The following is a 27,713-nucleotide window of genomic DNA, read 5'->3' as shown; positions in this document are numbered from 1 at the left end:
TGTACGATTTATTTATTTTTAGTGGACGGTATATAATAATAAGATGGCGCTGCTTATTAAATTGTCTTCAACTGTAACATTTCGTACATTTCAATTTTCAATTGCAACATTCATATCACAAATCAAATCTGTAATTAAAGATAACTTTGCATCCAACAAGAAGCTATATTAAGATGCATGTAATAAAATAACACATCTTGAATCTGAAGCACAGTTTCTTCATCTGCAGAATGAGCAAGAATCACCAAACACTCCTCCATTTAAGAACACTACGTTACGACACCTTCCATACCCATAAATTTCTTCCATGGATTGGAGCTGCAGCGGTCAATGCGTTTGCTTTGAGCCCACAAATGTTCGAAACAACGACGAACTTCGCCGCGGCACCTATGCATCTCGAATGATACTTCGACGGGGCTTTCACTGCCATCCGGCTCTTCCCTGTGGCCGCAGTTGCCCCATTCTGACGATTCACTATTCCATCTGAGGTTGCAAGAAAGCTCGATCGATAGCCGTTCTGATAATATTCATCACTCTTGTCCCCGTTTTTATTCGATGCGAAGGCCTGTTCATCTTCTGCGATTCTCTTGGCTTCATGCAAAAAACCGATGGCTCGCCATGCATCAGCAACGAGCTGCACAGTTTTCTTGGGAGGACGGACGCCTTTTTCCTCCATGATGTGAAGAAACTCCTCGGCTCGCCATGGCTGCTTTGCTTCGCCATATCCCCAGACGAGTGTTTCGAACGTCTTCAAATTAGGGGGCACGTCCATCTCGCACATCTGACAGTAGATCCTCTCGGCGCACTCCATTTTCCCTGCGCTGCACCACCCGCTGATGATGGTAGTGAATATTACGGCATTTGGATAAACTCCTGATTCGAGCATGAGTTGTAAGAGCTCCTCGGCCTTCTCAGGTTGTCCTGCCCGCACATACCCTTTCGCCAGAATGCTGAACACGTGGACGTCAGGTTCTATCCTTGCCTTGTCCATGTCGTCAAATATTTCTCGACACTTGTCCATCTGGCCATCGGAACTCCAAGCGTTCATGATTGTGCTGAATGTTACCACATCAGGTTTCACTCCGAATTCTTCCATTAAAGTCAGCGCCTGCAGAATGTCAGACTCCGAATCGTATGAGGGAGCAATTGGACTAAACAGAAGTGAATGATGAAAGTAAAAAGGGTTAACCTCATCAACTCCATCAGGGTCATTGGCGTCGAGAAATCCTTTGATGAGAGTGTTGAACACAACCAGATTGGGATGCACTCGGAGGTCTTTCATTCTATGCAAGAATCTCAGTGCATCCGTCATGTTCCCTTCCTTACAGTAGCCATCGACAATGATTCCACAAGTCCGCTCATTAGGCTCCACCTTTTCGTTCTGCATCTGGAAAATCATAGCTTCAGCTCTTGCAGTTTCCCCTTTCCGAGCATAGGCCTTTGCAATGGTGTTGTACGTCACAGAATCAGGCTTAACTCCATTCGAGATCATTCTATGCACCACACTCCATGATTCTTCAATGTCACCCTTGCTACACCATGCTTGGACAAGAATATTATACGTCCTGTCATTGGGTTTCACACCCTCTTCTTGTAACATGATATCGAACAGTTTCAAAGACTCCTCAGGCTTGCCAACAATACCGAATCCCTTAATCAAGGTGTTGAAGGTACTGGTTGTTGGCTTACATCCTTTGTCTCTCATTTTCCGGAAAATTTTCATAGCCTCTCCCATATTCCCGGATTCAGAGAAGGCATTGATCATTGCATTGAAGAATATTGAGTCAGGTTTAAGCCCATTCTTTTCCACTTTAGAAAGTAGAGAAGGAATCGACTTGAATCGTTTCTGTAGTGTGAGAGCTGCTAAAACAGTAGTGTAAGTTACAAGAGTCGGCCTGTGCCCTTCTTCTGTCAAGGCTTTAAAAACAAAATGCACTTCTTGGGGCTTTCTCTTCTGAACCAAAATATTCATCAACTTGGTTCTTGATCGAACCACTTGGCAAACATTGTTGTTCGAGCAGATGGGGCAGGAAAATTGGCCATGGGAACTTGCTGAAGCTGAAAAAGGTTGTATTTGCTTTTCTTGGACTTGCAAATCCTAAAAACGACATAAAGAACAAATTTGAAAACGGATCAGATGTCTTTTTACAATATACACCCAACATATAAAATAAACTTCAATCAGAATTGAGGAATCAGAAGCTTTCCAAGACAAATTTTGCCCAGAAATTTAAGTTCATTCATATAACTTAATAGGTTTTATTCGATATGGTCACCAAACATCAAGTAAGTCATCACAGTTTATATACTCATTGATTATTTTAATGACAAAAGCATTTCAATGTAATAGACGAAATTAATTCAATATAAATACCATCATTGTTGATGCGTGAACTTTTGAGTTGCTTTTGATCGATCCATTCTGCTGCTTTCCACCTATTATTAGCTGGGCATTGTCTCGACCGCGGCCTTCCATACTTTGCTTACTGATAATTGAAAGAGCACGCAAACCTTCTCCAACTCCTGAATTGCAAATCGACTTTCAAGCTATCCATTTCCCGGGATTTCATCATGGCATGGTGGAACAGAAGTTGGGAATAGTAATCTCATCTTGGATGTGTTCTGCAAACAAAACCAGTCGGTATTAATCAGTAAAGGCATCAAATTTAAGAGAAACCCAAGAAAAGTAACAAAATTTCGAGATATTCCATGGCAATCACAGCGATTCTAAACAGATCATCCTGAAAACTTTCAATTCGAAAACAACTGCCTATGAACTACTGTATCCACACACTTGCAGAGAGGAAAAACAACAGGGCAACAGGTGGGACTTCATGAACAAGAAATGCAACCAAGAAATTGATCAAAAGAACATTGGGTTAATGCAATACCAGGATGGAAGTGGTGGTGGTGGTGGTGGCTGCAGTCTGCATAAGAGAATAGAAGAGAGAATCTGCAAGTAAGACAGTAGACTATTGTACCGTAGTGGCAACAGGGACTTGCTGGGGCAATCTTATCCACATAATATTATCAGGAAATCACAAGGGAACCGTTGCCAGATGAAGTTCCACGAAATCCAGCAATCAGAGTCCACTGCATTTCTTGTGGGAGCACAGCCTGCCACGTCATCTCCTCCACTTTGCTTCTCCCTTGCAAGCTTTTTACTTTTGCTTCCTTCCGAAATGATCTTTCTTTATGTGGATCACAAATGCTCAGTCTATCAATTACCTGTCAGGCTATGCCCAATATAAAAATGTCACAACTTCCATAACTAGTTTCAGATTGATGGGTTAACCAAGCTTTACTCCATCCTAATCAAATCATATAAGAACTTCCATTGGTAGAGGACTTGATTTAACCTCAATGTGCATAAGGTAAAAACAATGTTTCTTGAAAGACTCTCATCCTAAGTGGTGCAGAATTGTATTGTGGCTGCGGCATCATGAACAGTCAGGGATATATTCTGGGCAGAGGTATAACCTTTCCTTCCATTATATTTCGCTACACCAGCAACATCAGTCACGTTGGCCATAGCACCTAATGGTTCCTACTTCATTTGCTGAAGTCCATAGAGGTGGAGAGCATAAACCTAAACCTCTCCAACAGATCACATAAAGAATACAAAATAGGAATATATTAAGTTCAATTTACATAGTAAATACATCCTGTGTCCAAGCAAGTATAGCAAGTTTTCCATGTGTATGTTGCCAATTCCTCCATCAGTTAGCCAGTGCAGTTGTTGAATGACATCCATCACCCCAACTTCACGTTCTCACATATTTCCATGCTTGATGAAAGAAGATGTTGAGGCAGTCAACAGCTAGGAACTACAAAAATGAGCTGTGCCCCCCACCCAATGGTGTCCGAGGCTTGAAATCAGCAGAGACCATCAAATCAGGACAGCATGAGAAACCAATGCTCTGGGCGAAGGAGGTTTAGAACTTTGTCAGTAGCCGCAAATAGAATTTAACTGATATGTGATCATAACAACTAAAATGGCATGTTGAACACATCCAAAGTGAAAAATAACGACAACTGAGAAGGCACAAATTTAGATGCAGTTGAGTGGCAAGGAGCCTTAGGCAGGAACCTAAACTACTTATAGAGAAAGATATACAACTATCAGCATGGTTTGAATAATGACCATTATTCAGGATAATAAACTAGTATTTTACCGGAATACTCAGAAGAGTTCCTTCAGCATTAACTAGGACAGGCATAGTTCTCCTTGCTGCTGCTGGAATCGACTTCAGGGACGCAAGAGCTCTGTGTGCAGATAAGATAGCATATTCCGTTGTGTTTGCAGCAAGTTGCTTCGACTTTACCAGCAGTTCACAGCCTTCCAAAATGGAAATTTTGGACAACTCTGTAAGATAGATCCAATCAGCATCTATCATATTACGCACTTCAGCTGCCATCCCACCACCAATTGTGCAGGAAATGCAACATTGTCTTTCTGCACCCACCCCTTTGACAGAAACAAAATAATTTGTACAAGATGCTTTATGAGGAAGTACCGTATCCCATTCCTTCCAATTTAAAACAAACCTATTCATGAAGTATCCAACTTGTCCAGGATAAATTAATTTACTCAGAGTTGCACCTTCAGATCTTAAATCATCTTCGGACACAATGTCAGATGCGTTCTTAGGCTTAGACTTAAATTTTGCATTTTCTTCCTTCTGCAAAGAAAGTATACATTTGTGGGTAGAGTGACTGAGTATGCCAATCCTTTCGGCTTCATCTAGAATGGTTTCAGAGGATGTTAAATCTAGAAATGGAACACCAGAAGCATCTGGTATATTTCTGTCTTCTGGCATATTTCTATCCTCATAAGCTTCACCACCTGCTATAATCTGCTCTAAATCGGTTGCATGAGAGCAATTCCGCCCATCATGTGAAAATGAAGGAAACATTTTCATCTCCAGAGACAAAGCTGAATTAACAGAGCAGCATACCAAGGCTTTTGTTCCTTTTGATCCTGGAGCTGGACATAGGTAACAACCAGCTACAGTTAGACAAGCCTGGAAGAAAGAGAACATAAACCATGAGTTACTATAATAGTTTCAAGCTTACTTCAAGCAACATGTGAAAACTGGTATAAATTGTTCCCCATGAAATAGTAGTTAGTACAGAAAATACAGGATAAAACACAATACAACAGTGAAAAGGGCAGCAGCAGAACTAGATTTCACCTTGCATGGGAAAGTACGAAAATAGCTTAGTAGCAGCTTCGATGCATTCCCTCTAACTGGCCTATGCCTTTGTGAAATGAACTGATGAATCCAAATCAAATAGCATTACTGTAAAGGCAAAGGCATGAGAAATATTACACTACTTTGAGAAAATGAAGGCAAAGGCACTACCTGCAACACCAAGGCAGAAAATTTTGCAAGGTAAATGTCCTTGATTTCCATTGAATTGAGAATTCCTAGATCAATCACAGCATATCCATGCTGCAAGGGTTGAAGCTCAAAATAAGAGAAGAGAACAGCTAGACAGCACAGGTACAATAGTTATCATTTCCAATAGTAGAATAAGCCATGTATAATATTTTCGAATTACTTATCAGTTTCTGGGTTAATCTACTACATATTTACAAGAACTATCTCAATTCAAGAAGCATACAGGTACAATGGTCACAGCTTGACTCAACAAACGATGACAAACTTTATCAACATGAGATCGAGCTCTTTGACATGCTGATACGACTGCTTGCAACTCACCCTTAAACATAGCTGCAGATATTGAAGCAATTTAATAAATTTTCTGAAATTGGAAACAGAGCATGCAAATAATAAAAACACTACGCACACGTATGACTTAACACACTAAATCCAAACTAAATTTTACTTCTTTCACAACAACTCTGATATAGCACTGAAAATGATCACATATGAGATAAAATGAGAAGGATAGGCAACATTCCTTTGAAGTATTGTTAACATAGATAAGTAAAGCAAACATATAAAATTCCTGAGAGGCATATACAGATGTTAAGACCCACATGATTTTCATTGTAATATCAACATTCAAATAATGTCTTTCTGTTTTCATTTGAATCTAACATGACTTACATGATAAGTTACTTAATGACATTCTGATCCTGTTACGAGCATACATGGGGCTTCTATTTGTTGGATCCTCCACCCATTGTTGCTTACTAACTTGACATATCTGAAAGATCAAAAAAGAAAATTTTGGCAGCTACTTCATGAAGACCTAATAATGTTGAAGCTGAATAAACTAGTGGAATAGATAGGCATCTTTCTACAACTACCGAATCACTGGGAGAGAGAGCTTACATTGTACAAGTCTTGTTTTGAGAAATCTAGCAGTGGTCTCACCAATAAAATTCCAAGAGTTTCTGATCCGTTTTCACTCAAATCAGGAAATTCATGAAACATTTGAGAAACAAATGCCATGCCAGCAAGCCCAAGAACACCACTATTTCTGGATAATCTGAGAATAAATAGCTCGGCCTGCATCATGCCTGAGGTTCAGCAAACATAATTCTGCATTTTGCATGATGCGTAAAAATTTAAGATGGAACACAGATGAAAAGCAGTAATGTTTTATATTTAAAGCTACACAATAAAATTAAAAAAAAAAGCATGTGCCCAACGTCAGATGTTAACAAGTTAAATGTTCGTGAATGAATAGCCCTTCTTAGGACAATAGGACACATCATAGAGAAATTGGGTTCATCATCTTGGAGCATCACACAGTTTCAAGGCGCTGTATGGTTGCTATGAAATAACAAAAAACAAAAAGAAACAAAAGCCAAATGTTGCAGACCTGATCGTCGGCATGCTGCGCAACCATCAGTACATCAATCTTCCGTTGAATGCATACATTTCGTAATGTTTCATATCTGGAGAGTCAGAGAAAGTCAAATTAAATTCAATAAATTCAAAAAAGTACAGATTTCCTTTCTACACTACGGGGAAGATAACAAAAAACTATGAAAAACCACCTTTTATTCCGAGCTGCCTCTTGCAAGTGGCCGGCCTTGGGTCTACCATTTAACCATTCACAGTGGACAACTTCACAGTTAATTCCTATAGACAACCTATATTATATATCTCTCATCCAGTGAAAATTCAATAAAATCTTCAACCTCAACAGCTGGGAAAATCACTCGTAAAAAGGAACAGGTACATTTACCCATATCTGTAATTCGATTGTGAACGAGATTTGCTTCCTCTGCACTTTCAGCTCGTAATCTATGGTCCACAACAATTGCTAGGAGTCCGTCATTTGACTTACTACTTCCCTTGGTTTCAGCATCAAAATAATCAAATTTCCATCCAGCAGTCAATATACAGAGAGCAATACTGTCGGGGCCACCAGAAACAGCCATTGCTGAATAGAACATTAAAATACACAGTAAGCTGCCACCCAGGAAGACCTACCTAATAGCAAACACACTAGTGTGCAGAAACAATCAATACCCAACCGCAGTATACATTAATTCAACTAGTGTACGCACAAAAATGGGAAATACAACAATACCTACCAATGCGGTGATGGGGTTTGAGGCCTGCCATAGCCATTCTCCGGGCAAACATCTCTTTGTACTTCGACATGCCAATTTCAGTTTGGCAACAGAAACAGCAAGACCCCCGGAATCGAGACGCTTTCCCGAATAGGGTAGGAACCCCAAGCACAAGTCTCGGCGCCGTTATTTTGGCGCGGATATGGAAAGGCGTGACGAGACATCGTGCCGCCATGGGATTATCGGATTGATTCTCGAGGATTTTGGAGGGTTTTAGTTAGCCGCATACAACTGAACGGAGTAAGGGACGGTATGGGCCGGGCCGGGCCTGCCGTTCCTCGGGTTGTGTTAAATCGGTATGTGGGTAACCGCGTGCGTTATTGGTGGGTTTGTTTACATTCCAAATATAAATTTCTACTCTTCGTTTTTCAAATATAATTTTTTATAATTAATATAAAAAATACATTTATTTAAAACTATAAAATAAACAAACTTTTTATTTTATTTATTTTGTTATATATAAAAAAATAAATACTATGCCTACGCTAGAAATAAATCTCACTTCAAAATTTCAGAAAAAAAAACGCTCTATCTTCTCAATACAATATAATAGACTTATTTATTTTTTTGTCAATTTTAAAATAATAATTTTATTTTTATAAATAATTATATGACTATAAAATTAGTTTACTTTTTCATTTTTTTATATAATTGTGACTATTCTTTACATTAATATTCACAAACAAAGAAAATATTTTACTTATATTTTTTATTATATATAATATTAATATTTCTTAAATTTAGTACTAATTCAATTATAATCTATAATTTCAAGATAGAAAAAATTATTGAATTTGTCAATATGAGATTATATTTTATTACATATAAAAATAAATAAATAAATACAAATAAATCTCACTTCAAAATTCCAATAAAACATAATTCAATTCGTCAATACGAGGTTATGAATTAAAATTCAAATTTTGCATGTCACATATTCTTAGCATAGTATGATTTACATATTATTAATATACCAAAGTCTGCTAAGATGATCCAAAAGATTTTCAAACACTCAATGTTTCGAAATCACTTGTCGATCATTTTTGTCTCGTAAAAAAAAATAAGTAAAATATGCCTAAGGAAAAAAAATAAAAATATTAAGGGTGTGTTTGTGATTTTGAGGTTTTAAGTTTAGATTTATGAATAGTAAAATGTTAAATTTGAATAATTGTTTGATGTAATATAAATAAATTTTGATATAATATTTTGAATGTAAAATAAATTTATACTATAGTATAAAAAATTTATTTAATTTAATATTTAAAAAAAAAATTGAATAGTAAAAAAAGTAAGATTAAATCCAACACTACCTAAAAAAGCACAAACCAGCGCATAGCTTGACTTTTAGTGGTGTTTATTATTTAAGGAAGGCACTGTTTTGGGCACAAACTTTCTATATTTACAGCACAAAATAGAATATATAATTAATCAAAACTGAGCCGTCATTTACTTAAAATGTTCTAAATCTTGCATTCATATTTTTATTTTACCAAATTATAGTCCATTGAGTTTCACGATTAATTGGGTTTCCTAGAGAGAGAAAAACAGAGCGTGGTAGTACGGTTGCGTTGTGGTGTGAGCTCCGGCGATTTGCACAACCGCTCACTCGACTGTTATTCAATCTGTGAAATCACCGCCGGTTTGATTCCGGTGCCCTGACTCTCATCGGAATTCAGTTTCCAATCTCCGGCGGAGAATTTCCCATGCGGAATTCATCGCGATGACCCGCCGTAACACTTCTGGAATATCCTTGTTCGTCCTTCCTGTAATTTTCATTCTCCTTGCTTATTTCCTCTACCCCGACAAGCACACCCCGAATTCGCCAGACTCTGCGGCGGAGAGACCCCCGGCGAAGAATCACATAATCCGATTTCTGCAGTACAAGAAAGCGGAGGAGCTTAGGGAGTATCTGGAACGCAATGTGAAATCGGGAGGGTGGGAATGGGTCGAGCGGCGCAACCCAGCGATGAAGTTCCCCACTGATTTTGCCCTCGTGTCGATCGAGGAGCAGCGCGAGGAGTTTTTAGTTGGGGAGTTTGACAAATTGTTGCTGGTGAAAGATGTTACGCCGGATTCCTGCTACCGGGGGGAGGTTCTTGAGGAGAAAGCCGTTGGGGCGTTTGTGGATGGGAAGAAAAGACCTGGCAAGATTTTTACAGCCATGTCATTTGGGGAAGGGGAGCCCCCCGCCGCTGTGGTGCCGAACACTAGCAGTGTCAGAATTAGCTGGAGGAGGAATCTCATGGCACAGGTGTGCTTTATTGAATCCAAATTCCTGTATGTTCTCTTATGTGTGAGGACTTGCTATTGTTATCTTCATGTTAGGAAGTTCCTTAATAAAACTATCCATGGGAGAAGAATGATTAAACTAAAGATATTGAACCGTCTTGTTGACACTAATGAGCCAGTCGTGGTTTATCATCGTTATTGGAATGTAGTCATGAAAACCCTATTTGATGTTAATTGATGTGAAAGTATATGCATAAAGAAAGCCTGAGTACCTGCTAAGACAAGAATTTACAAGGAAGACCTTCTAGATCTGTTTCCAAGTTGAATCAAAGTTCTGCAGATATCCATTCTTCTGTGAGTCTTCCTTTAAAGCCAGCATGGTTCTGTGGTTTTGTTTTTAGGTGCTTTGATGTTAGAGGCAGAATTTGTTGATATTTTGTGAGATTCTTGCTCTTTTAGGTTTACATACTTGATTGATTGTTTCGTGCATTTAACATGCCACATTTGTATTTCCAGGGGCCATTTGATTAGAATTGAATGCATTATTGGGTTAATGCTGTAACATCTTCATATGAATTTTTCTCCATTGTCTAAAATTTTACCTTCTGAGATTGTTTTTCACCACTGGTGCAGAAATCTCAAGTTACATCCTTGTTTGGAGCAGATGCTCTCTGGAAGAAAGGGTATACTGGTGCCAAAGTGAAGATGGCTATTTTTGATACTGGTATTCGTGCTGATCACCCACATTTTCGTAATATAAAGGTATTTATTTCTTGTTAGGAGGAAATTCTCCTTCTGGTCTTTCACTTCCTATGCGTCTTCTGATGTAGTTTGATTATTTCTGAACTATCAGGAACGCACTAACTGGACCAGTGAAGATACCTTAAATGATAATCTTGGGCATGGGACGTTTGTGGCTGGAGTTATTGCAGGTCAAGATGCGGAATGTCTTGGCTTCGCTCCAGATGCTGAAATATATGCATTTCGGGTGTTTACTGATGCACAGGTAATGCTTATTGTTTTAACTTTACCTTGTGTGGAAAGAGAATACATACTGATAGTGCTTCACTTTTTCGCATTAAACTCAACAAGAAGTCCAGCTAAAAACTACAGGGTTTGGTGATTCTCCACCACATTTCTATCATGGTTACAATTTTGTGGCATCTTCCACTCAGTTGCTAGAAAAACTTCAGTCAATTAGTATTTTTAATATCACTATGTTGTATTGCCCTGTAGTTTACAAAGTGTGGTAGTGAGTTCATATGCCTAATAGGCTAATACATTTGGTTATTGTTCTCTCATATTTTTTCCTATACATGTTTTCCTTTGTTATCATTTCCATGAACTGTTTTTAGGAGGTTTAAGAAACTTCTCTTCAGCTTATTGCAGGTATCATACACTTCCTGGTTTCTTGATGCATTCAATTATGCAATTGCGTCCCAGATAGATGTGTTGAATTTGAGTATTGGTGGACCTGACTATCTGGATCTCCCATTTGTTGAGAAGGTCAGACAATGCTTTGACTGTACTTCATCAATTTATAATTTTCTTCTTCCGGGCTTTTTTTGCTATTTCCACAAATTTCTTTTCTTTCACCCACCCCTCTTCAAATTTATATAGTTATTGTTTATTCACCATTTCCCTTCTAGTATATGCTTCAAAAAGAGTTACAATCTATGGAGCATGATTGTTTGTCAAGAACCATTACATTGTTAGGCATGCCATATTTGTTCATTTAGATATATAAAATAGCATATGTTTATGGGCTATAAGTAGTAGTAAACAAAATTTGATCGTCATCTGTATTTCAACTATATATAAATTATTACTTTCTGATAACATCTTAAGGTATGGAATGAATTGTTCGGTTTTATACCATCTTTCTTGGTTTAGCATCATGGAAAACCTGTAGGCTTCAGTTCTCCTGCAAATATTGCTTGTTTGTTTGAATAGGCTGCTTTGTTTATTGATCTAACTCCATGATATGAGTAAAAGCCCTGAATGAAGTATGTGGTTATCCTAATACATGCTTTTTGGTTTATATCTCTTGATGCTAGGTTTGGGAAATTACAGCAAATAATATTATCATGGTATCAGCAATTGGAAATGATGGACCACTTTATGGGACTTTAAACAATCCTGCCGACCAAAGTGATGTTATTGGTGTTGGTGGCATTGATTACAGTGATCATATAGCATCATTTTCATCACGTGGCATGAGTACTTGGGAGATTCCTCATGGGTAGTGCTTTGACTTTGAATTTAATTCATCTATTCCTCATGGCATGTTACTGCTTGTTCTTGGTTGAGGGATGGTCAACATGGCCCTGTTGTTAACACTAGTTGATAGGAAATTGGAAACCAGCTATTCTTTGTATTATAGTGGCGCACCTAAACACAGAGTAAGATTTTCCAGACATATTCAGTTAGCTCTAAATGCTTACTATGTGAAATTCTGATTTAGCCTTTGTGCGCATTTTTATTGATAAATAGGCTTGATGTCATGTGGGGAAGGCAGGGGTATACTAGGTAGACAGAGCCCTGTGTGGGTTAGTTATTATATCCCTAGAGCCATGTAGTTAAATAATGATAAGCATAAGACATCTGTTCCTGCACAATGTTTATAAATTATCTAAACTCTGTAAAGTAGCAAGTTTTGTGTGACTTTAGTGGAATTTTAGTTGTTTTCTGCATAATAATGGAGAAGGTGCAGTTTACTCAATGAACATTTGTCTAGTTTTTGTACTTTGCTTCTGTATTAATAACCTTAACTTCACAGGTATGGTCGTGTGAAGCCTGATGTAGTTGCATATGGCCGGGAAATTATGGGATCCAAGATTAGTACAGGTTGTAAAAGCTTATCAGGCACCAGTGTAGCAAGTCCTGTGGTTGCTGGAATAGTGTGCCTTCTTGTTAGTGTCATTCCTGAAAATGTTAGGAAAGCAATTTTAAATCCGGCAAGTATGAAACAAGCACTAGTTGAAGGTGCCTCAAAGCTCTCGGGTCCTAACATGTATGAGCAGGGAGCAGGCAGGGTTGATCTGTGAGTATTCTCGAGTTTCTTTAAGATTATGAGTTGATTATTCAAAAGTAATTATCATCTAATACTGATAATTGCATCAGACTGGAATCTTATGAAATTTTGAGGAGTTACAAACCTCGAGCAACTATATTTCCTAGTGTCCTTGACTACACGGATTGCCCCTATTCTTGGCCTTTTTGCCGTCAACCATTGTATGCTGGGGCAATGCCTGTGATCTTCAATACCACCATATTGAACGGGATGGGTGTAATTGGCTATGTTGGTGGCCCTCCAGTATGGCATCCCTCCAATGAAGAAGGGAATCTTCTCAGCATTCACTTTACCTACTCAAATGTTATTTGGCCTTGGACGGGTTTTCTGGCGCTTTACCTGCAAATCAAAGAGGAAGGAGTGCATTTTTCTGGTGAAATAGAAGGCAATGTAACTGTCAATATTTACAGTCCCCCAGCTCCTGGTGAGAAAAATACTCGAAGAAGCACCTGTGTCCTTCATCTTAGACTAAAAGTTATTCCTACTCCTCAAAGATCGATGAGGATCTTATGGGACCAATTTCATAACATCAAATATCCACCAGGGTATATCCCAAGGGATTCCTTGGATGTTAGAAATGACATTCTTGACTGGCATGGAGACCACCTGCATACAAATTTCCACATCATGTTTAACATGTTACGGGATGCAGGATATTATGTAGAGACTCTTGGCTCGCCTTTTACTTGCTTTGATGCCAACCAATATGGGACACTTCTCTTGGTGGATCTTGAAGATGAGTATTTTCCTGAAGAAATACAAAAATTAAAAGATGATGTTATATATAATGGTCTAGGTCTTGCCGTGTTTGCTGATTGGTACAATGTGGAGTCCATGATGAAGATGAAGTTTTTTGATGATAATACAAGAAGCTGGTGGACTCCTGTCACCGGCGGTTCCAATGTTCCTGCTCTGAATGATCTATTGGCACCATTTGGTATAGCTTTCGGAGACAAGATTTTAAATGGTGATTTTGTCATTAATGGAGAGCAGAGTCGATATGCATCAGGAACCAATATTGTGAAGTTCCCAGAAGGTGGATACCTACACAGCTTCCCATTCATGGATAGCTCGGAGAGCGGGGCTACTCAAAATCTACTGCTATCTGGCATGAATAAGGTGAGTAGTTGTGACATATTACACATTCTTTACTGCCATATCCCTTTTTTTACATATCACAAAAACAAAGGAAATCAGGAAAAGTGGTACTGGCTAACCTTGCCTGATAAGTTTGCATATATGTTATGATATGATTCTAGCTACTCAATAGTGAGCTTTAAAATCGCTCCTCCACGTTCCCACATGATTACTCTGATAGTTAAAAGCTAATTAATGGGAACACTTCTAAATGGATGGTCTCTTTTTTTCCCCTCAATTTTCTCTATGTCAAATGAGAGGTGTATATACTGTATTTTTACTGGTATTGGTGCTCCTGTTGATCGGCTAGATTAATTTTAACAAAGTGATGTTGCACATAGGAGCTTTTGCCCCCGTCCCTACCCCTTTTGGCTTATATTGGTCAAGAAATTGTTCATCCTATAGGTTTCTTTATCTAACATTGGTCCTTGATGAAGTAAATAATTGTTCGTGATTTGGTTCTTGCAATGTTCGGATGTTCTGACGATAGTTTCCAAATCAACACAGGTGTATTCTCCTATTCTAGGCCTGTTGGAGTTTGGTGGCAAGATTGCTGTCTACGGAGATTCCAACTGTCTGGACAGCAGCCATATGGTCACAAATTGTTACTGGCTTCTAAAAAAGATGTTAGATTTTACGTCACTGAATATCAAAGATCCCATGCTTTTCTCCGATTCAGCTAGACAAGACAAAACACTTCATGTGGACAACAACCAACTACCCTCCCGCAGAACAGATGTGAATTTCTCAATGTACTCAGCAGTCGTCAATAAGGAACTGATCTGTAGGAGTGATTCCAGGTTCGAAGTGTGGGGTACGAAAGGCTATGATTTGCATGTCAGGGGAAGAAACCGCAGATTGCCCGGGTATGCTTCCATTGATTTGGGCAGAGGTTTAAACTCTACTCGAGAACTTCCACTTAAGAGATTTGAATTCAGTAGAATGAAGGACGATAATTCTTTAGGGAACAAGTATCTCGGCTACTTATACAGTGATGACGTAAGTACCGTACTGTTTATTCATCGTACATCAAACTAGCAGCACAATTAACCAGGCTATTGTTGATATAACAACTTTGTTTCCAATTGCAGCTTGATTTTCCGGTACTGGTTGCTAGTCATTGGCTTATCCCTGCTGTCGTTGCTATTTTAGGTAATCCCCACGTCCCATGGAACCACATTCGCTGACGTTAAGCCATTTCCAACTATCATTGTGCTTCCCTTTTCAATTGCGCTGTTTGTTTAACTGTTAGTATGGTTTTCTTGCAGGACTTGTGCTCCTCTGGAGTTTCTGGAAAATTAGGCAGAAGCGACGAAGGAGGAGAAAAGGATCTTTTGTAATCCGTTCTGCTATTCCGTAATACTGACGAAGTACGCCATCATTCTCTACATAGTCATGCGATACTATAGAGGGCAAGATTGGCTGTTCTGCACTTGAGGAAAATAAACATGTACTACTGTCAAGTGTCACCCTAATTTTCTTGAGCATGAAACTTGCAATTACAGGTGATCAAATCCTTGAGTGCTTTCTTCAGCAGAATTTTGCTATTGGAAAATTAGTGAAATTTGTTGGATTGAAATCCTATTAGGTAACTTCCACTTTGAAGTGAAATTTTGAATTCTAGGAGGCAATCTATGGTGTAATGTTTGAGAGTGATATCTTTTTGGATTTGATGAGATGTTTAAATTTAAATTCAAATTGAGCACTCTTATATAATACTAAACACTAAAATGATGGCGGTTAGGATACCAAGTAGTTTTAATCTTTATTACCCTATGTTACATGTTAACATAATAACACAAATATATTGTTTGAGCAAGTTAATAATTTTCCTAACCATGAGTAAAATATATTTCAAACTAATATCGGAAATTTTCAATATATATAATGTTATTCTCATATATAAGATAAGGATGTGCAAAGTTTAAAAATACCTGCACATACAGAAGGATGCATTGGAAAAATGCCCTCAGTAAACGGAAATCCGTGTATATCGAGTGCATTGATCCTCTATATGTATATCAATCGCCTGTTTGCACCTTCTCTGTTAATGTCCCCAAATGTCTACTACCAGGTTGGCCTTTGCTGTTTCCATGGCCGCCGCCGCTGCTTGAACTGCTGCAGTGGCTGTAGTCCTCACTTTCCAGCGCCGTTTTCCTGAACATGGCCATGTCTTGGTTGTACTGTGCGGTGTTGTATTCGGAGCTCCTTGAATCAGAAATGTATGCGCTGCTGCGTTGTTGGCGCAGCAGCTGCTCTTTACCGACGTCCAACAGCATGGATGTATCCCCTTCTAATGCCCTCACCACCTGCCAATCGGGACGTGAGTGAATCATATATAACCAAAGCTCTTTCGCTATTTACATCATGGCTATGTATATATATATATATATATAAGATATGTACCTGGCTCATTTTAGGGCGCTGTTTAGCAGAATGGAAGACGCAGGCAGCAGCACAGGCCGCCATACGCTCCATCTCCTTGCTGCGGTTGTGGTCCTCGTGCATGTGTTGGTCGATTATGGCATCGAAATTTCCACTTTCCAGGGCTTGTGCCAGCAATGGCTTGGCCTGCATATATGTGTGTGTGTTCTTTTCAAGTTAACTTTTACGTAAGGGGAAACAGGGGATGCATCGTTAGACACATGAACTCACCCAATCAACCAGACATTCAGTGTTGGAAGTAGCTTTGTTTTTTCGAAATGTCGGCCGACCTGTGATCAACTGCAGAAGCAACACCCCAAATGAGTACACATCCGACTTCTCCGTCAGTTTCCCGGAGAAGGCATATTCCGGTGCCAGATATCTGTATGTAAATAGTCCCAACTAAAATCAGCAACTAACACAATGCAATAATATAACAAACCCTAGCTACACCATGAATGGACATATACGCACCCGAATGTTCCCATCACTCGTGTAGAAACATGAGTTTGGTCAGAGTCGAATAGCTTGGCCAGCCCAAAATCTGCAACCTGATTCAAAACATCAAATGGATCGAGCTCAATTACGATTTACAGCCATCAAATATCCAAATTATATATATATAGCCTAGTGATTGACAAGGCAATTAACTAAACATTTACTTTGGCTTCAAAATCCAGGTCGAGCAGAATGTTGGAAGCCTTTATGTCCCGGTGAATGATTTTGGGATTACCTAATATTATGCACGCACAAATCTCATCTCATCGATTAATTTCCATCATCAGACGAACCAAAACAACAATAATTGAGCCATATAAAGTAAATTCCACAATTAACAGCTAATTAATAAGAAGACTTACACTCTTCGTGCAGATACGCCAGTCCCTTGGCAGCACCGAGCGCAATTCTCAACCGCGTCGACCAATTCATCACGGGCGTCGCTTTATCTCCTTCAACACACAATATATATATATATATATATATAATCAGTCCAATCTCCCCCTCTCTCTCTCTTAAATATATGTACAAATTGAATAATTAATTTGAAGGTAGGTAGCTACAAAGGTACGTACCGTGCAAATGAAATTCGAGATTATTGTTGGGTACAAATTCGTAGACGAGCATTCTCCAGGAACCGGAGAGACAGTAGCCGAGCAAGGAGACGAGATGCTTATGGTCGGCTCTGGTGATAGTCTCGACTTCAGCCTGGAACTCTCGTTCGCCCTGGCCGCTGCCGGCTTTGAGCTGCTTGACCGCTATCTCTGTGCCGTTGGGGAGGACTCCTTTGTGGACGTAGCCGAATCCACCTTGTCCTAGAAGGTTGGCTTCCGAGAATCCGCCTGTTGCCCTCTGCAGCTCCTCGTACGTGAACGTGCTCGTTCTTTGGAAGGAAATGTTGGGCGAGAGCGCCAGAAATGGAGCTTCCGAGTTTGGAGTGCTCAATCCCGAATCGCCATTAACAGCAGAAATTGCTGCTGAAGAAGATTGTATTGTAATCGCCAAATCTGAACGCCGATGCGGATCGTCACGTCGCCGGCTGTCTCCTGTGTACAACATACCCATTAGCCACTTTTTACTAGTGAAATTAAAATTACAGTTACAATTACAATTAAACAAATGGACGCATTTTATAATTATAAATATAAATTAATACTATAAAATAAAATATTTTGCATGGAACAATGCATTTAAATTATTTAATGCAATTCAGTTCTTCAATAGCACAAGTATTTATTCAATTTTTATTATACATTTTAAGAAGTAATACAATATGAATTTGAAATCAGCACGGTCACTATAGCCGCTTCATGTAATCATATTGATAATTGAATAGGTAGTTTATTGCCATTATTGTTACTCCTGATTTCAAATCAGGATTAAGTTTTGGAAATATATATAATTAATACGTAATTCATTAAAACATTGAAAGTAATTAAATGTAAAGTTTAATTTAAATAATTTATTAAACAAAAAATTATTGTAATGGCCGGTTTCCGATAATAACATTAGACAAATATCTCGCCATACATTATACAATGGCACATAATTATCGTAAGCAAATTAAAAAGGAAACAAATCACGATTTTCCATAAACATCATCCGCAGTCTAAGGAGAAGAAACTCGATGTAAAATTCGCAGGGGAGAATAGAATCAACGCGCAAGGTTTTCGTACCTTTTCCGGCTCCGAATTCCGGTTCCGAACTTTTCTTCTTCATTTTCTTCCAGAATGCGAACAGAATTATCAAAACGAAAATCACCACCGAACAGCCTACAGCAATTCCCACGGCCATCGGTCTCCACTGCGCCGGAGAATCCTCAGTTCTCGGAGGAGCAGGGGAGGACGGTTGAAACGGTGGCGGTGTGATCGGAGAGGACAGCAGTTGTGCTATAGCAGGCAACGTAAACTCGTCCGGCGAGGGCACGAGAGCGAGCATTATATGCAGTTACGCTTAGAATTGAATTGAATAATGGAGAATGGTTGACAATGAATGATAGTGTATCTGAATTTCTCATTTTATACTAGTAATTAATATTGTATTATATTTGGCACAGATAATAATTCGTTGCATAAATTTCCTTACTAATTAAGTTTCCGCCCTTTATTTATTTTTTAGGTATGTACAAAAATTTTAAATAATTTTAGTATTAAATGTTATTATATATTTTATGTAAAAAATGTTCACAATCCTTTTTTTTTTCGTGATTTGGATCTTAAAATAATAATAATAATAATAATGTTAAATAATATATAATTCAAAATCAAATACTCCTACATATGTCATATTTCGTGGGAATAATAATCTTCATTCAATTTCAATACATTCTAAATGTAATTTAATTCCACATAATCACCTTCTTCTTCTTCCCACCAAATGAATAAATAGATACAATGACATATAGTGATCGATCATACAGAGGCTAAAATTAAAAAGAAGCCAGCAACCTAAACCAGCCTCTTTACAAAAGACCACTTTTAATTCACCCAACCAATCATCGATCATTCTTGAGCAAATTTAGTAAAACCATATGCACCTGTACCATTTTCAGCTCTTCATTTCTTAGAGCAGATGCAGCAGCAAGGCTTCTCCGGTCAGCCGGGATTCAAGTACCGGGCATCGATCCGCTGTTTGTGCTCGACAGGATGATGAATGCGCACACCACCGACAGCGAAAAAACCGACACCCAAGTGTTCTCGGTGTACATCTCCATCGCATCCGTAAATGAGAATCGTGTTCGACTCTCAGCCCAGTTGCGGAGCCTATCAGCCTCAGCAGCATACAGTGCCCGGCCCTAAAAGATTCGGGGAAAACATGGATGGTTTAAATGCTTCATCCATCGTATTATTCTCGACTAAAAGAATTATCTTTTGGTATTTCCTGAGTGGTTTAAGGTTACCTGGTGGTCAAACCAGCGACCGCGCCTCAGCCATGCGGTGACTAGAGCGAGCAAAATCCTCGGGGGAGTCAAATAGTTGATGGCCTTCCCGTTCCCCTTGACAACTCGCATTCTCGGGACCAAGGTTCGTGCGACAGTCTCGGGAAGCTCGCAGATGATATTGAACATCTGCTTGTTTTGAATGCTTGAGCCACTGCCACGAATGCGTCGATAATAAACAGATTTGAATAATTCCGAATGGAAATTTGCTCAAAACAGTTAAGAGAAAATTAGTGTACCTTAATAGCAAATCTGTCAGGACCATGCCCGGTGAGGCCGTGTGAACTCTAACTTTCGACTTCTTGGATTCCTTAAGAAGTGACGATTGGAGCTGCCTAAGACCACATTTTGTCGATCCATAGCTATATTGCAAAGGATATGAAAATTTCAATCACGAGTAATCGAGGTCTAGCAGGAAAGATTTTTATCATTGTTAAAGGAACAGAAATGGTAGGATCAAGTCTTACACAGCTGTCAGTGGCGTGCTTGAACCTCCCGATCCCGCACCATCCATGTTAAAAACATGGCCGCCATTTCTTTGGGCTTCCATGGTCTGTAAGGCTTCACGGGTGCAAATTATTGAACCAACCAGATTTGTAGACACAATCTGTCAAAATTTTCCGTACAGAAAAAAAATGCAAGTCACAAGAAATGCTGCATAAGATATCGACACAATAGTAGTGTTTATTGAATTTGAATACAAAAGAATGTCATCGAAGATGAACCTGTAGGATGTCGTCATCATCAAACTCCAGTAAGGGCCGGAACCCTTTGTTCGTCCCCGCATTGTTCACCTGCAAAAAAAAAGGGACTCGAAATGCTACTTGAACTCAGACATACGACTTATTAAATTTGGAAGCCAAGAAATAATCTTACCCATATATCAATAGAACCAAATTCATCAACAGCAAACTTTGATAGCTTTCTAACATCATCAGGGTTAGAGACGTCGCACGGAATTCCCACTACTTTTGCATGCTCTAAATGTTTTTGAGATGAGCCACCAGTAGCAATTATGACTTGTTGCAGATTCTCTGCCAATTCTTTGATCGTTGTGTCAACTGATTCGGCGCTGCCTCCAGAAGAACCAAACATATGTAAAAACATGAAGTGGCGAAGGTAACATATGCATACAACCATTTTCAACAATGCAAATAGTCAAATAATTACCTGCGAGAAGTAACAACAACCCGGTCACCTGAAAGTAAAAATTCGCGCGCCAGAGCTTTCCCTAATCCTCGTGTACTGTAAAAAGAATTATACACTATGGTTGAAACTGAAAGTTCTAAACCTTCTACATATTCAGGGCTTGGATTCTTAGTAGTTTTAATATAATTGTACCTTCCCGTAATAACAACATTGCGAGGACCAGATCGACTGACTTCTTCCATCACCATATTGGAACCAATCATAGTTCCGATAATTATCCCACCAAGCCAACTGTACCATATTAGTTCATTCATTTGACCATTTCCGCCTACAGAATTTTTCAGAAACTCAATTCACAGAATAAAATAAGGAAATCCATGACGACGTTTAAAAGAAGTGAACATTATAACCAAACCTGACAGCTGAAATCCGATCAACAATATAACTCCTGTACTCAACATTGTCACTATATATCTTCCAATGTACATAGAAATCTGTATGAAAGAAGGATGTATTGATTAAAACACACTTATGTCGAAACTATCAGCACTGTATGCCTATAATAGCAATAAACAAGCAAATATAATCCATTGCAGAGACAAGGAATCGATTTCAATTAAAATGATATGAAATAGAGACAAAGAACATGGTAAAAGAGGGAAAACTGTGTTGAATTTATAGAAGGCTTCATGAAATCTGAATAAATATGTTGCTAATGAGCTTCATTAAAACCCTTAAAATTTACACATGACAATGCTGCTATTGATCATCCACAACGATTAAATTCAACGCCATAGCGAAGCTATTCAAGGATTTGAACTTACAGAAAACAGGGTTTCTTCCAACTTCTCCAGAGCTTTCCTATCCGATCTCAAACTCGGCTTCGAAGCCCTCCAGACAGCATTCCTAAACGAATTCACTAATTTGTTCACGCTCCTGGCGGAACCAACACTGCGGTTTCCGCTCTCCTCAGCCCCGGAGCCCTCGTCGGACCTGAAAGACCTGCACGGACGAACCCAAACCGTATCCCGACCCCTGACAGAAATTGAGACCCATGGAAGACGGGGGCGGAGGAAGCGCCGGCGCGGCGGAAATTGGCAGGCCTGGTGGTGGCAATCGAGCGGGAGAAGACGCAGCTTAGGCAAAGTGGTCATTGTGGAGGATATTCAGAAGCATAAGTAGCCAGCCAGATGTGACGGTGTATCGGGTGGAGCTGAGGATCAGATGAATTGAGGATAACTCCCAATCCTCGGGGGGTTTAGATTCTGCCGGTGTAAGTCGAATGCCCTCCCATGAAAAAGGGATTAAAAGTAGAGAAAAAAAACGGAAGAAAATAAAAATATCTGGTGGGAGAAGACGACAGGCAGAGAGAGAAAGAGAGTGAGAGAGTTTGGTAACTGAGAAGGAAAATAGAGAGGAGTGTGATGACCACACGTTAGGGCAAAAGGGCGATGATCTAATCCATCCACGGCCATTGAAGGAAAACGTGGCGCGCTTCTCTTCCTTCGCTTCTCTTCTTCTTCTTCTTTCTTCCTTGGAATGTCGGAGATCATTTTATTGCGTAGAGGACACTTCCATCCTCCCAAATCACGCTTGCGCTTCGCTGTGTATTTATTTGTTTTTTCAAATTTAAATATTAAATTTATTTATTTATCTCTAAAATATTATTCTTTTTTAATTAAAAAACTACCATATATAAAAATTTCATTTTCATTAAAAATAACAATGTTATCTGTATGAGTTTTCACACTCAGCCGGGAAAAGGTAACGCTGAGATAATCGGGTGATTTTACTTGAAATAATAACACGTACACATTTTTCTTTACATATAATTTAAAGAGTAAACATGGTCACAGGTTGTTCTCCATAATGTGTATAGTAGCAATCAATCCTAAAATGTACTGGATGTGCAAACGTTTACCATTCCAAAAGTATGCTACATGTCCTATAAAAAAAAAAAAAAAAAAAAACGAAGTATATATGCTACACGACAAAATGCAAAACCATGAAATAATTTTTAATCCTACTATTCAATTACAATAATTTATTTTTCTTAAAAAACAAACAAAAACATTACATGATTAAATAACTAATTTTCAAACTGTACATTAACAAAATAATAACATTTATAATTATAAAAAGATAAACACAGTGTCAGCTTCAATCTAAGACAAAACATTGGGACTTGGAGGTTTGAGATGATCTGTTCCCAGAAAAACACTTGTGGCAGCACAAACACACACGCAATATCAACTTAATGCATACAATAGCAAAAAAATAATTAAATTTCATTACAGTACAGATAACGTCAGATAGAATACAATCTGCTGTGCGGATATTCGACAAGCCCTCCTGCAGTTCATAGCTCAATTACATACATAAACCAGATAGATAATACAATAGTACTATGAAAGAATGAATTCAGAGCAAAAGAAGAACAGGGCATTTTTTTGTGCCATCTGTGTGTAACGTCTGGCAAACAATAACTCAAATTGAATCTTCTTGAGGTAAAAGAATGCAGAGCAAATAATGAATTCCTACCTGATGATAATCTTGTTTTCTCTTCCCTTGTTTCTCCAGCTTTCGGCTTTTCGAATTTTCGCAGGGTTTCAATGTGTCAAGGTCTGAAGACCTGCTTCCAAGTCCTCCAAGGTGATTGTGAGCAAAGAATCTGCATCCATGCATTCAAAACTGATCCTCATATCCAAAATTTCCCGGGCATTCACCAGCATTGGATCGATTAAACCTCCATTCATCTCCTTGCGTTGTTCCAGGGTGGTTTCTTGTTCAATGAGCGCTGCAACAGCCTGTACGCTGCACGATGGGTGTAGCTTAAATCCATACAGCAAACTGGACTCTGCCTGGTTGCACATTTTGAGATGGAGAATCTTGGAAAGATCTTCTGAGGTGAAGTCATCAAAGTGGAAGAACTTGGTCACTCGTCTGCAGAAGCCCTCATTGGAAGATATCACGCGCTTCATTGGTTCGCTATAGCCAGCAAATATTACAACAATTTTTCCACTGTCCATCACCGACATGATCTCCTCCAATGCTTCTATTCCGTAATCCTTGTCATCCGATTTCTGCATTGGTATCAATCGATAGGCTTCGTCTACAAACAGAATGCCTCCTTCGGCTTCTTGGATCTGAAGATACATAGAAAAAATAAAGGCAGCTCATGCAGTGACTGCACAAAAAATACATGATCTGAATGCAAAAAATCCTTACCTTTCTTCTTGTCTTTGGCCCTGTATGGCCAACAAACTCACCAACCAAATCGGTTCTTTGCACTTCTGTTACCCGATCTGTTGGAAGTATGCCCACCATATGGAGTAGTTCCCCAAGGACTCGAGCCACCATAGTTTTACCTAAGAAAAGAATGATTATATAAAAGATCACGACAGATGAAAATTGCAATTAGCAACACAGCCACAACAAGATATGCATATTCCAAACAAAATTAGAACTTTAGCAAAATAAGTCGTAGCATTTGGATTTGGAAGACATTTCAGTTAACTTTTAGTCTTACGCGAACTAAGACCTAGCTGAAAAGTAAAAGTTTCAAGGTGATAATGAGTACCTGTTCCAGGATTTCCGAGGAAAGCCATATGAGGTGGCCTTCTAGCTCCAACTTTAAGACCAAGGGAGCGGCGCCTCTCATCCAAGAGCATTCCCTTTGCCCATTTCCGAAGTTGTGTTTTGAGTAAATGCAAGCCCACTATGTTAGACAGTTTGTTCTCGAGCGCATCCATCTTTGCTTTTGTCTCACTGCATGCTTCAAGGGCTTTCCGTTTTCTCTGCTCTTCAAGATGCCGCAGGAGGAGATCCCGTAATTTCTCACTACCTGGGCCGGGGGAGAGATGATCTACAGGAGTCATGCCCTCCTGCACTTTAAATTATTTTCCATCAGCATTGGCCACAGAACACGGCAAAAAGTACTTATAATTTCAAGCAGCCATACATTGTCTTCGGTGCTGCAATCGGCATTGTACTCTAGCAATGTACTGACAGTTGAGCAATCTTCAGATCGAAGAGAATGCCAAACAGCAAGGTGCAAGGGAGTCATTCCATTCTGCCAAGCAGGTTACACATATAGATCAAGTTAAAATAATTAACACCGGCATCCTGCATGAATCAGATCAAAGCTGAAACAGAAAATAATTTAAAGTCAAAACTAACATTTGCTTTGGCTTCAATAAAAGCACCACGGGCAAGAAGTAACTTTGCTGTTTCATTACACCCATTCTTTGCTGCCATGTGCAGTGGAGTTTCTCCATACTTCCAGTTAATGATGCAAGGAAGCATAATCCAAGTCAATAAACAAGTCCTCTCTAAATCTTCAGGATGAGAAACAGTAGAAATAGTCAAGAAAAGTAAGACTTAAAAGTACCATGTTCTTCGCCTCCAGTTCCAGTTTCTCAGGTCCTTGCCAATCAAGAAGAAATTTTACAATCTCAATGCTATTGTAACCAGCAGAAACATGGAGGGGTGTTTGTGCCATCTGTACAATAACAGATGGAAAATGTATCATTTGATTGAGTTTCATCAACATTTTAACTAATACAGTTACAATGCACAAACAATGTATTACGAGGGTAACATTCGGACTTTGTGAATAATGACACACAGCACTTTGAAATTAGAAAGGAAACTACTTCTGCCAATAGCATAAACAACCGTATGACATATTATATCAGTGAATCCACAAAGACACAACAAATAGCATCCAATTGTTATAAACAAGATAAAATAAAGCCGATAAATGGAAACATAGCTCGACCCACTGTTGGATTAGCGAATATGCTGGAATAGAAATAATCAATTTTCTCCATTTCATGGATGCATTAGTAGCAAACATACTAATGCAGAATAATTAGGAAACAGAAATATAGAGCGAAAGTTCCATCATCTCCTGCAGCGATGAACACCTAAATATGTATCTGTACAGAATACATGATGAACAGTATCTAACCTAAATCGACCCCAAAAAATGCAACTCCGCCACATCCTTAATGGATAGAGCATGAGGCATAGATGATCCGTCTTTATCCTATTAAACACGCTAGAATTCCTCATAACAGATAAATAACCATGGTAGATGGAACCCAGCCAGGGTACAGAAAAAACAAGCATCCATTCCACCATACTGCGACAAAACAAATCACGAGGATCTCGAATAAAAGGAACAAAAAGGAAAGTTAAGTTTCCAGAAATCACAATGCCCCCAAAAACAGACGGAAATAAGCACACCTAGATTCCCGCAGACACACAGAAAGGGGAAAAAAAAAATCAGAATGCACGAGATCTTACAACGGGGTTACTCTCGTTGAGAAGAGCAGGATTCCCGCGAAGCAACTTCTGGAAGGCGTTGAGATCTCCGGACTGCGCGAAGCCATGGATTGTGGTTGGCCTAGACGATCTTGGCCGTTGATCCTTGGCCCTCTGCATTTCTACTGTGGTATTCGGAATGGAATCAAATCTGGTCGACGTTTCGTCTCTAAATCACAGATATGAGAGAGGGAAAGGAAGGGAGAGATTCAGGGAGAGATTCGGGGAAAGATTTCAGATGGCATGTATGTGTGCGGGCGCGATGGAAATTACGCACGCGGGTGTAGGTGTCTGTGGTCGCAAGAAATCCCATTGCACAGGCAAATGCCAGCTTGCAATCGGACAGCGCGTTTTGGCCACCGCGGCCCGCCACTCCGTGACTCCTTACCATTAATGATTGGCCTTTTTTCTTTTTCAACGAAAGGTGCGAAGAGTGTCTTAAATATTTGAATAAAAATTATTTTTGTACGATTCAATATCATAATTATTAATTTTAATTTTATTTAAAATTTAATACAGTCATATTTTAAATTATGTTTACGACTATATTTTTAATATAATTATTTTGTAAGTCATGCATATTATTATTTTTATTTTTTTGTTAAAATTATTTGATATATACTGATAATTCAATAAAAATATTTTTTACAATTATTTTGTAATATAAAAAATAACCAATTTTTAATATTTAAAAAAAATAATTGCAAAAAAATATAAAAATAAAAATAATATATTAATATATTTTGCAATTAATATAAAATTTTACTAAAAATTTTACTAAAATTTTAAAATAAAATATCAAATAATTTTTGTAATAAAAAATATACTCCACTTTACTTCTTTTATTTATATAAAATTTGCATAATTATATAGTAATTATAATCAAACATTAATTTTAGACGAAAATAGTATTTATACTTACTTTAATTTAATACACAAGAATTTTATGAAATAAATAAAGTATTGAATATTATGTGTATTTTTATTAGAACACAATGATGTGTATAGAATTTATCTTATTTTATATATTGTTTTTTTTTATAAATTACCTAATTCGTCCATGCTATTGTGTTTGCATACTAAAATTTAAGAGATATATATATATTAATAAATAATTTAAAATATATTATTAAAATAATTATTTTATGATAAATATAATTATAAATTAACATTAAAATAATGGATTAATCTAATTAAAAATAAAATGAACAAATCCTTTGAAGTTTTAAAATTTCTTAAAACTAATAAAAAATTAAATACTTAATACTTATTTCATCCATTATTTAGGTTTGGTTTTTTTACAAAGGCAAAATATTTTTAGTAATATTTTATAATACAAATATAATAATATCTATATAATATATTATTTCATTCGTCTC

At 38.2% G+C, this 27,713-nt stretch overlaps 6 protein-coding genes across 16 annotated transcripts; 1 reads left to right on the top strand and 5 right to left on the bottom strand.

Annotated features, from left to right (window-relative positions):
- Window positions 1-33: 33 nt before the first annotated feature.
- On the bottom strand, window positions 34-2,517 carry LOC127251651 (pentatricopeptide repeat-containing protein At5g21222-like). The gene is made up of 3 exons (XM_051275439.1): window positions 2,375-2,517; window positions 1,190-2,098; window positions 34-1,108 (listed from the first exon to the last, which is right to left on the bottom strand). Exons 1-3 carry the CDS (start codon window positions 2,474-2,476, stop codon window positions 275-277), a joined length of 1,845 nt encoding a protein of 614 aa, XP_051131396.1. The 5' UTR covers window positions 2,477-2,517; the 3' UTR covers window positions 34-274.
- Window positions 2,430-7,864, bottom strand: LOC127251649 (uncharacterized). 8 transcript variants are annotated; one of them, XM_051275431.1, is made up of 12 exons: window positions 7,520-7,859; window positions 7,168-7,365; window positions 6,977-7,061; window positions 6,799-6,874; window positions 6,306-6,482; window positions 6,078-6,177; window positions 5,629-5,738; window positions 5,367-5,456; window positions 5,196-5,276; window positions 4,176-5,024; window positions 2,795-3,920; window positions 2,430-2,622 (listed from the first exon to the last, which is right to left on the bottom strand). In XM_051275431.1, the coding sequence occupies exons 1-11, from the start codon at window positions 7,731-7,733 to the stop codon at window positions 3,828-3,830; spliced, it is 2,073 nt and encodes a 690-aa protein (XP_051131388.1). In that variant the 5' UTR covers window positions 7,734-7,859; the 3' UTR covers window positions 2,430-2,622; window positions 2,795-3,827. The 8 variants fall into 8 exon arrangements, with proteins under 8 accessions (XP_051131388.1, XP_051131387.1, XP_051131389.1 ...); XM_051275430.1 differs by having other exon boundaries at window positions 2,892-3,920; XM_051275432.1 differs by having other exon boundaries at window positions 2,892-3,920; window positions 7,168-7,430; window positions 7,520-7,640.
- A 1,191-nt stretch (window positions 7,865-9,055) lies between these two features.
- LOC127251760 (subtilisin-like protease SBT6.1) lies at window positions 9,056-16,206 on the top strand. Of its 3 annotated transcripts, XR_007838966.1 has the most exons (11): window positions 9,056-9,809; window positions 10,421-10,549; window positions 10,641-10,793; window positions 11,177-11,293; window positions 11,845-12,029; window positions 12,567-12,830; window positions 12,911-13,979; window positions 14,505-14,996; window positions 15,089-15,149; window positions 15,266-15,502; window positions 16,072-16,206. XR_007838966.1 is itself a non-coding variant. In XM_051275617.1 (10 exons), exons 1-10 carry the CDS (start codon window positions 9,279-9,281, stop codon window positions 15,355-15,357), a joined length of 3,093 nt encoding a protein of 1,030 aa, XP_051131574.1. In that variant the 5' UTR covers window positions 9,056-9,278; the 3' UTR covers window positions 15,358-15,657. The 3 variants fall into 3 exon arrangements, 2 of the variants coding, with proteins under 2 accessions (XP_051131574.1, XP_051131575.1); XM_051275617.1 differs by lacking the exon at window positions 16,072-16,206 and having other exon boundaries at window positions 15,266-15,657; XM_051275618.1 differs by lacking the exons at window positions 9,056-9,809; window positions 10,421-10,549; window positions 16,072-16,206 and having other exon boundaries at window positions 10,697-10,793; window positions 11,167-11,293; window positions 15,266-15,657.
- Window positions 15,809-18,903, bottom strand: LOC127251761 (proline-rich receptor-like protein kinase PERK1). The gene is made up of 8 exons (XM_051275619.1): window positions 18,596-18,903; window positions 17,495-17,965; window positions 17,282-17,371; window positions 17,084-17,154; window positions 16,896-16,972; window positions 16,653-16,803; window positions 16,404-16,568; window positions 15,809-16,306 (listed from the first exon to the last, which is right to left on the bottom strand). The coding sequence occupies exons 1-8, from the start codon at window positions 18,855-18,857 to the stop codon at window positions 16,019-16,021; spliced, it is 1,575 nt and encodes a 524-aa protein (XP_051131576.1). The 5' UTR covers window positions 18,858-18,903; the 3' UTR covers window positions 15,809-16,018.
- Window positions 18,904-19,206: 303 nt separating this feature from the next.
- On the bottom strand, window positions 19,207-22,522 carry LOC127252136 (probable chlorophyll(ide) b reductase NYC1, chloroplastic). The gene is made up of 10 exons (XM_051276184.1): window positions 21,831-22,522; window positions 21,422-21,500; window positions 21,199-21,334; window positions 21,028-21,102; window positions 20,734-20,929; window positions 20,583-20,651; window positions 20,325-20,464; window positions 20,097-20,219; window positions 19,819-20,011; window positions 19,207-19,713 (listed from the first exon to the last, which is right to left on the bottom strand). Exons 1-10 carry the CDS (start codon window positions 22,158-22,160, stop codon window positions 19,525-19,527), a joined length of 1,530 nt encoding a protein of 509 aa, XP_051132141.1. The 5' UTR covers window positions 22,161-22,522; the 3' UTR covers window positions 19,207-19,524.
- A 751-nt stretch (window positions 22,523-23,273) lies between these two features.
- Window positions 23,274-26,703, bottom strand: LOC127252068 (uncharacterized). Of its 2 annotated transcripts, XR_007839019.1 has the most exons (8): window positions 26,317-26,703; window positions 25,397-25,507; window positions 25,186-25,284; window positions 24,968-25,078; window positions 24,587-24,890; window positions 24,235-24,374; window positions 23,548-24,152; window positions 23,274-23,358 (listed from the first exon to the last, which is right to left on the bottom strand). XR_007839019.1 is itself a non-coding variant. In XM_051276076.1 (7 exons), exons 1-7 carry the CDS (start codon window positions 26,452-26,454, stop codon window positions 23,616-23,618), a joined length of 1,440 nt encoding a protein of 479 aa, XP_051132033.1. In that variant the 5' UTR covers window positions 26,455-26,703; the 3' UTR covers window positions 23,274-23,615. The 2 variants fall into 2 exon arrangements, 1 of the variants encoding a protein (XP_051132033.1); XM_051276076.1 differs by having other exon boundaries at window positions 23,274-24,152.
- Between the last annotated feature and the right edge of the window lie 1,010 nt (window positions 26,704-27,713).

The sequence above is a fragment of the Andrographis paniculata genome, unplaced genomic scaffold (assembly GCF_009805555.1).
Source record: "Andrographis paniculata isolate CXL003 unplaced genomic scaffold, ASM980555v1 Contig45END, whole genome shotgun sequence".
NCBI classification, from domain to species: Eukaryota; Viridiplantae; Streptophyta; class Magnoliopsida; order Lamiales; family Acanthaceae; genus Andrographis; species Andrographis paniculata.
The sequence above is the reverse complement of the archived record's forward strand: the minus strand, read 5'-3'. Positions and strand labels throughout refer to the sequence as shown.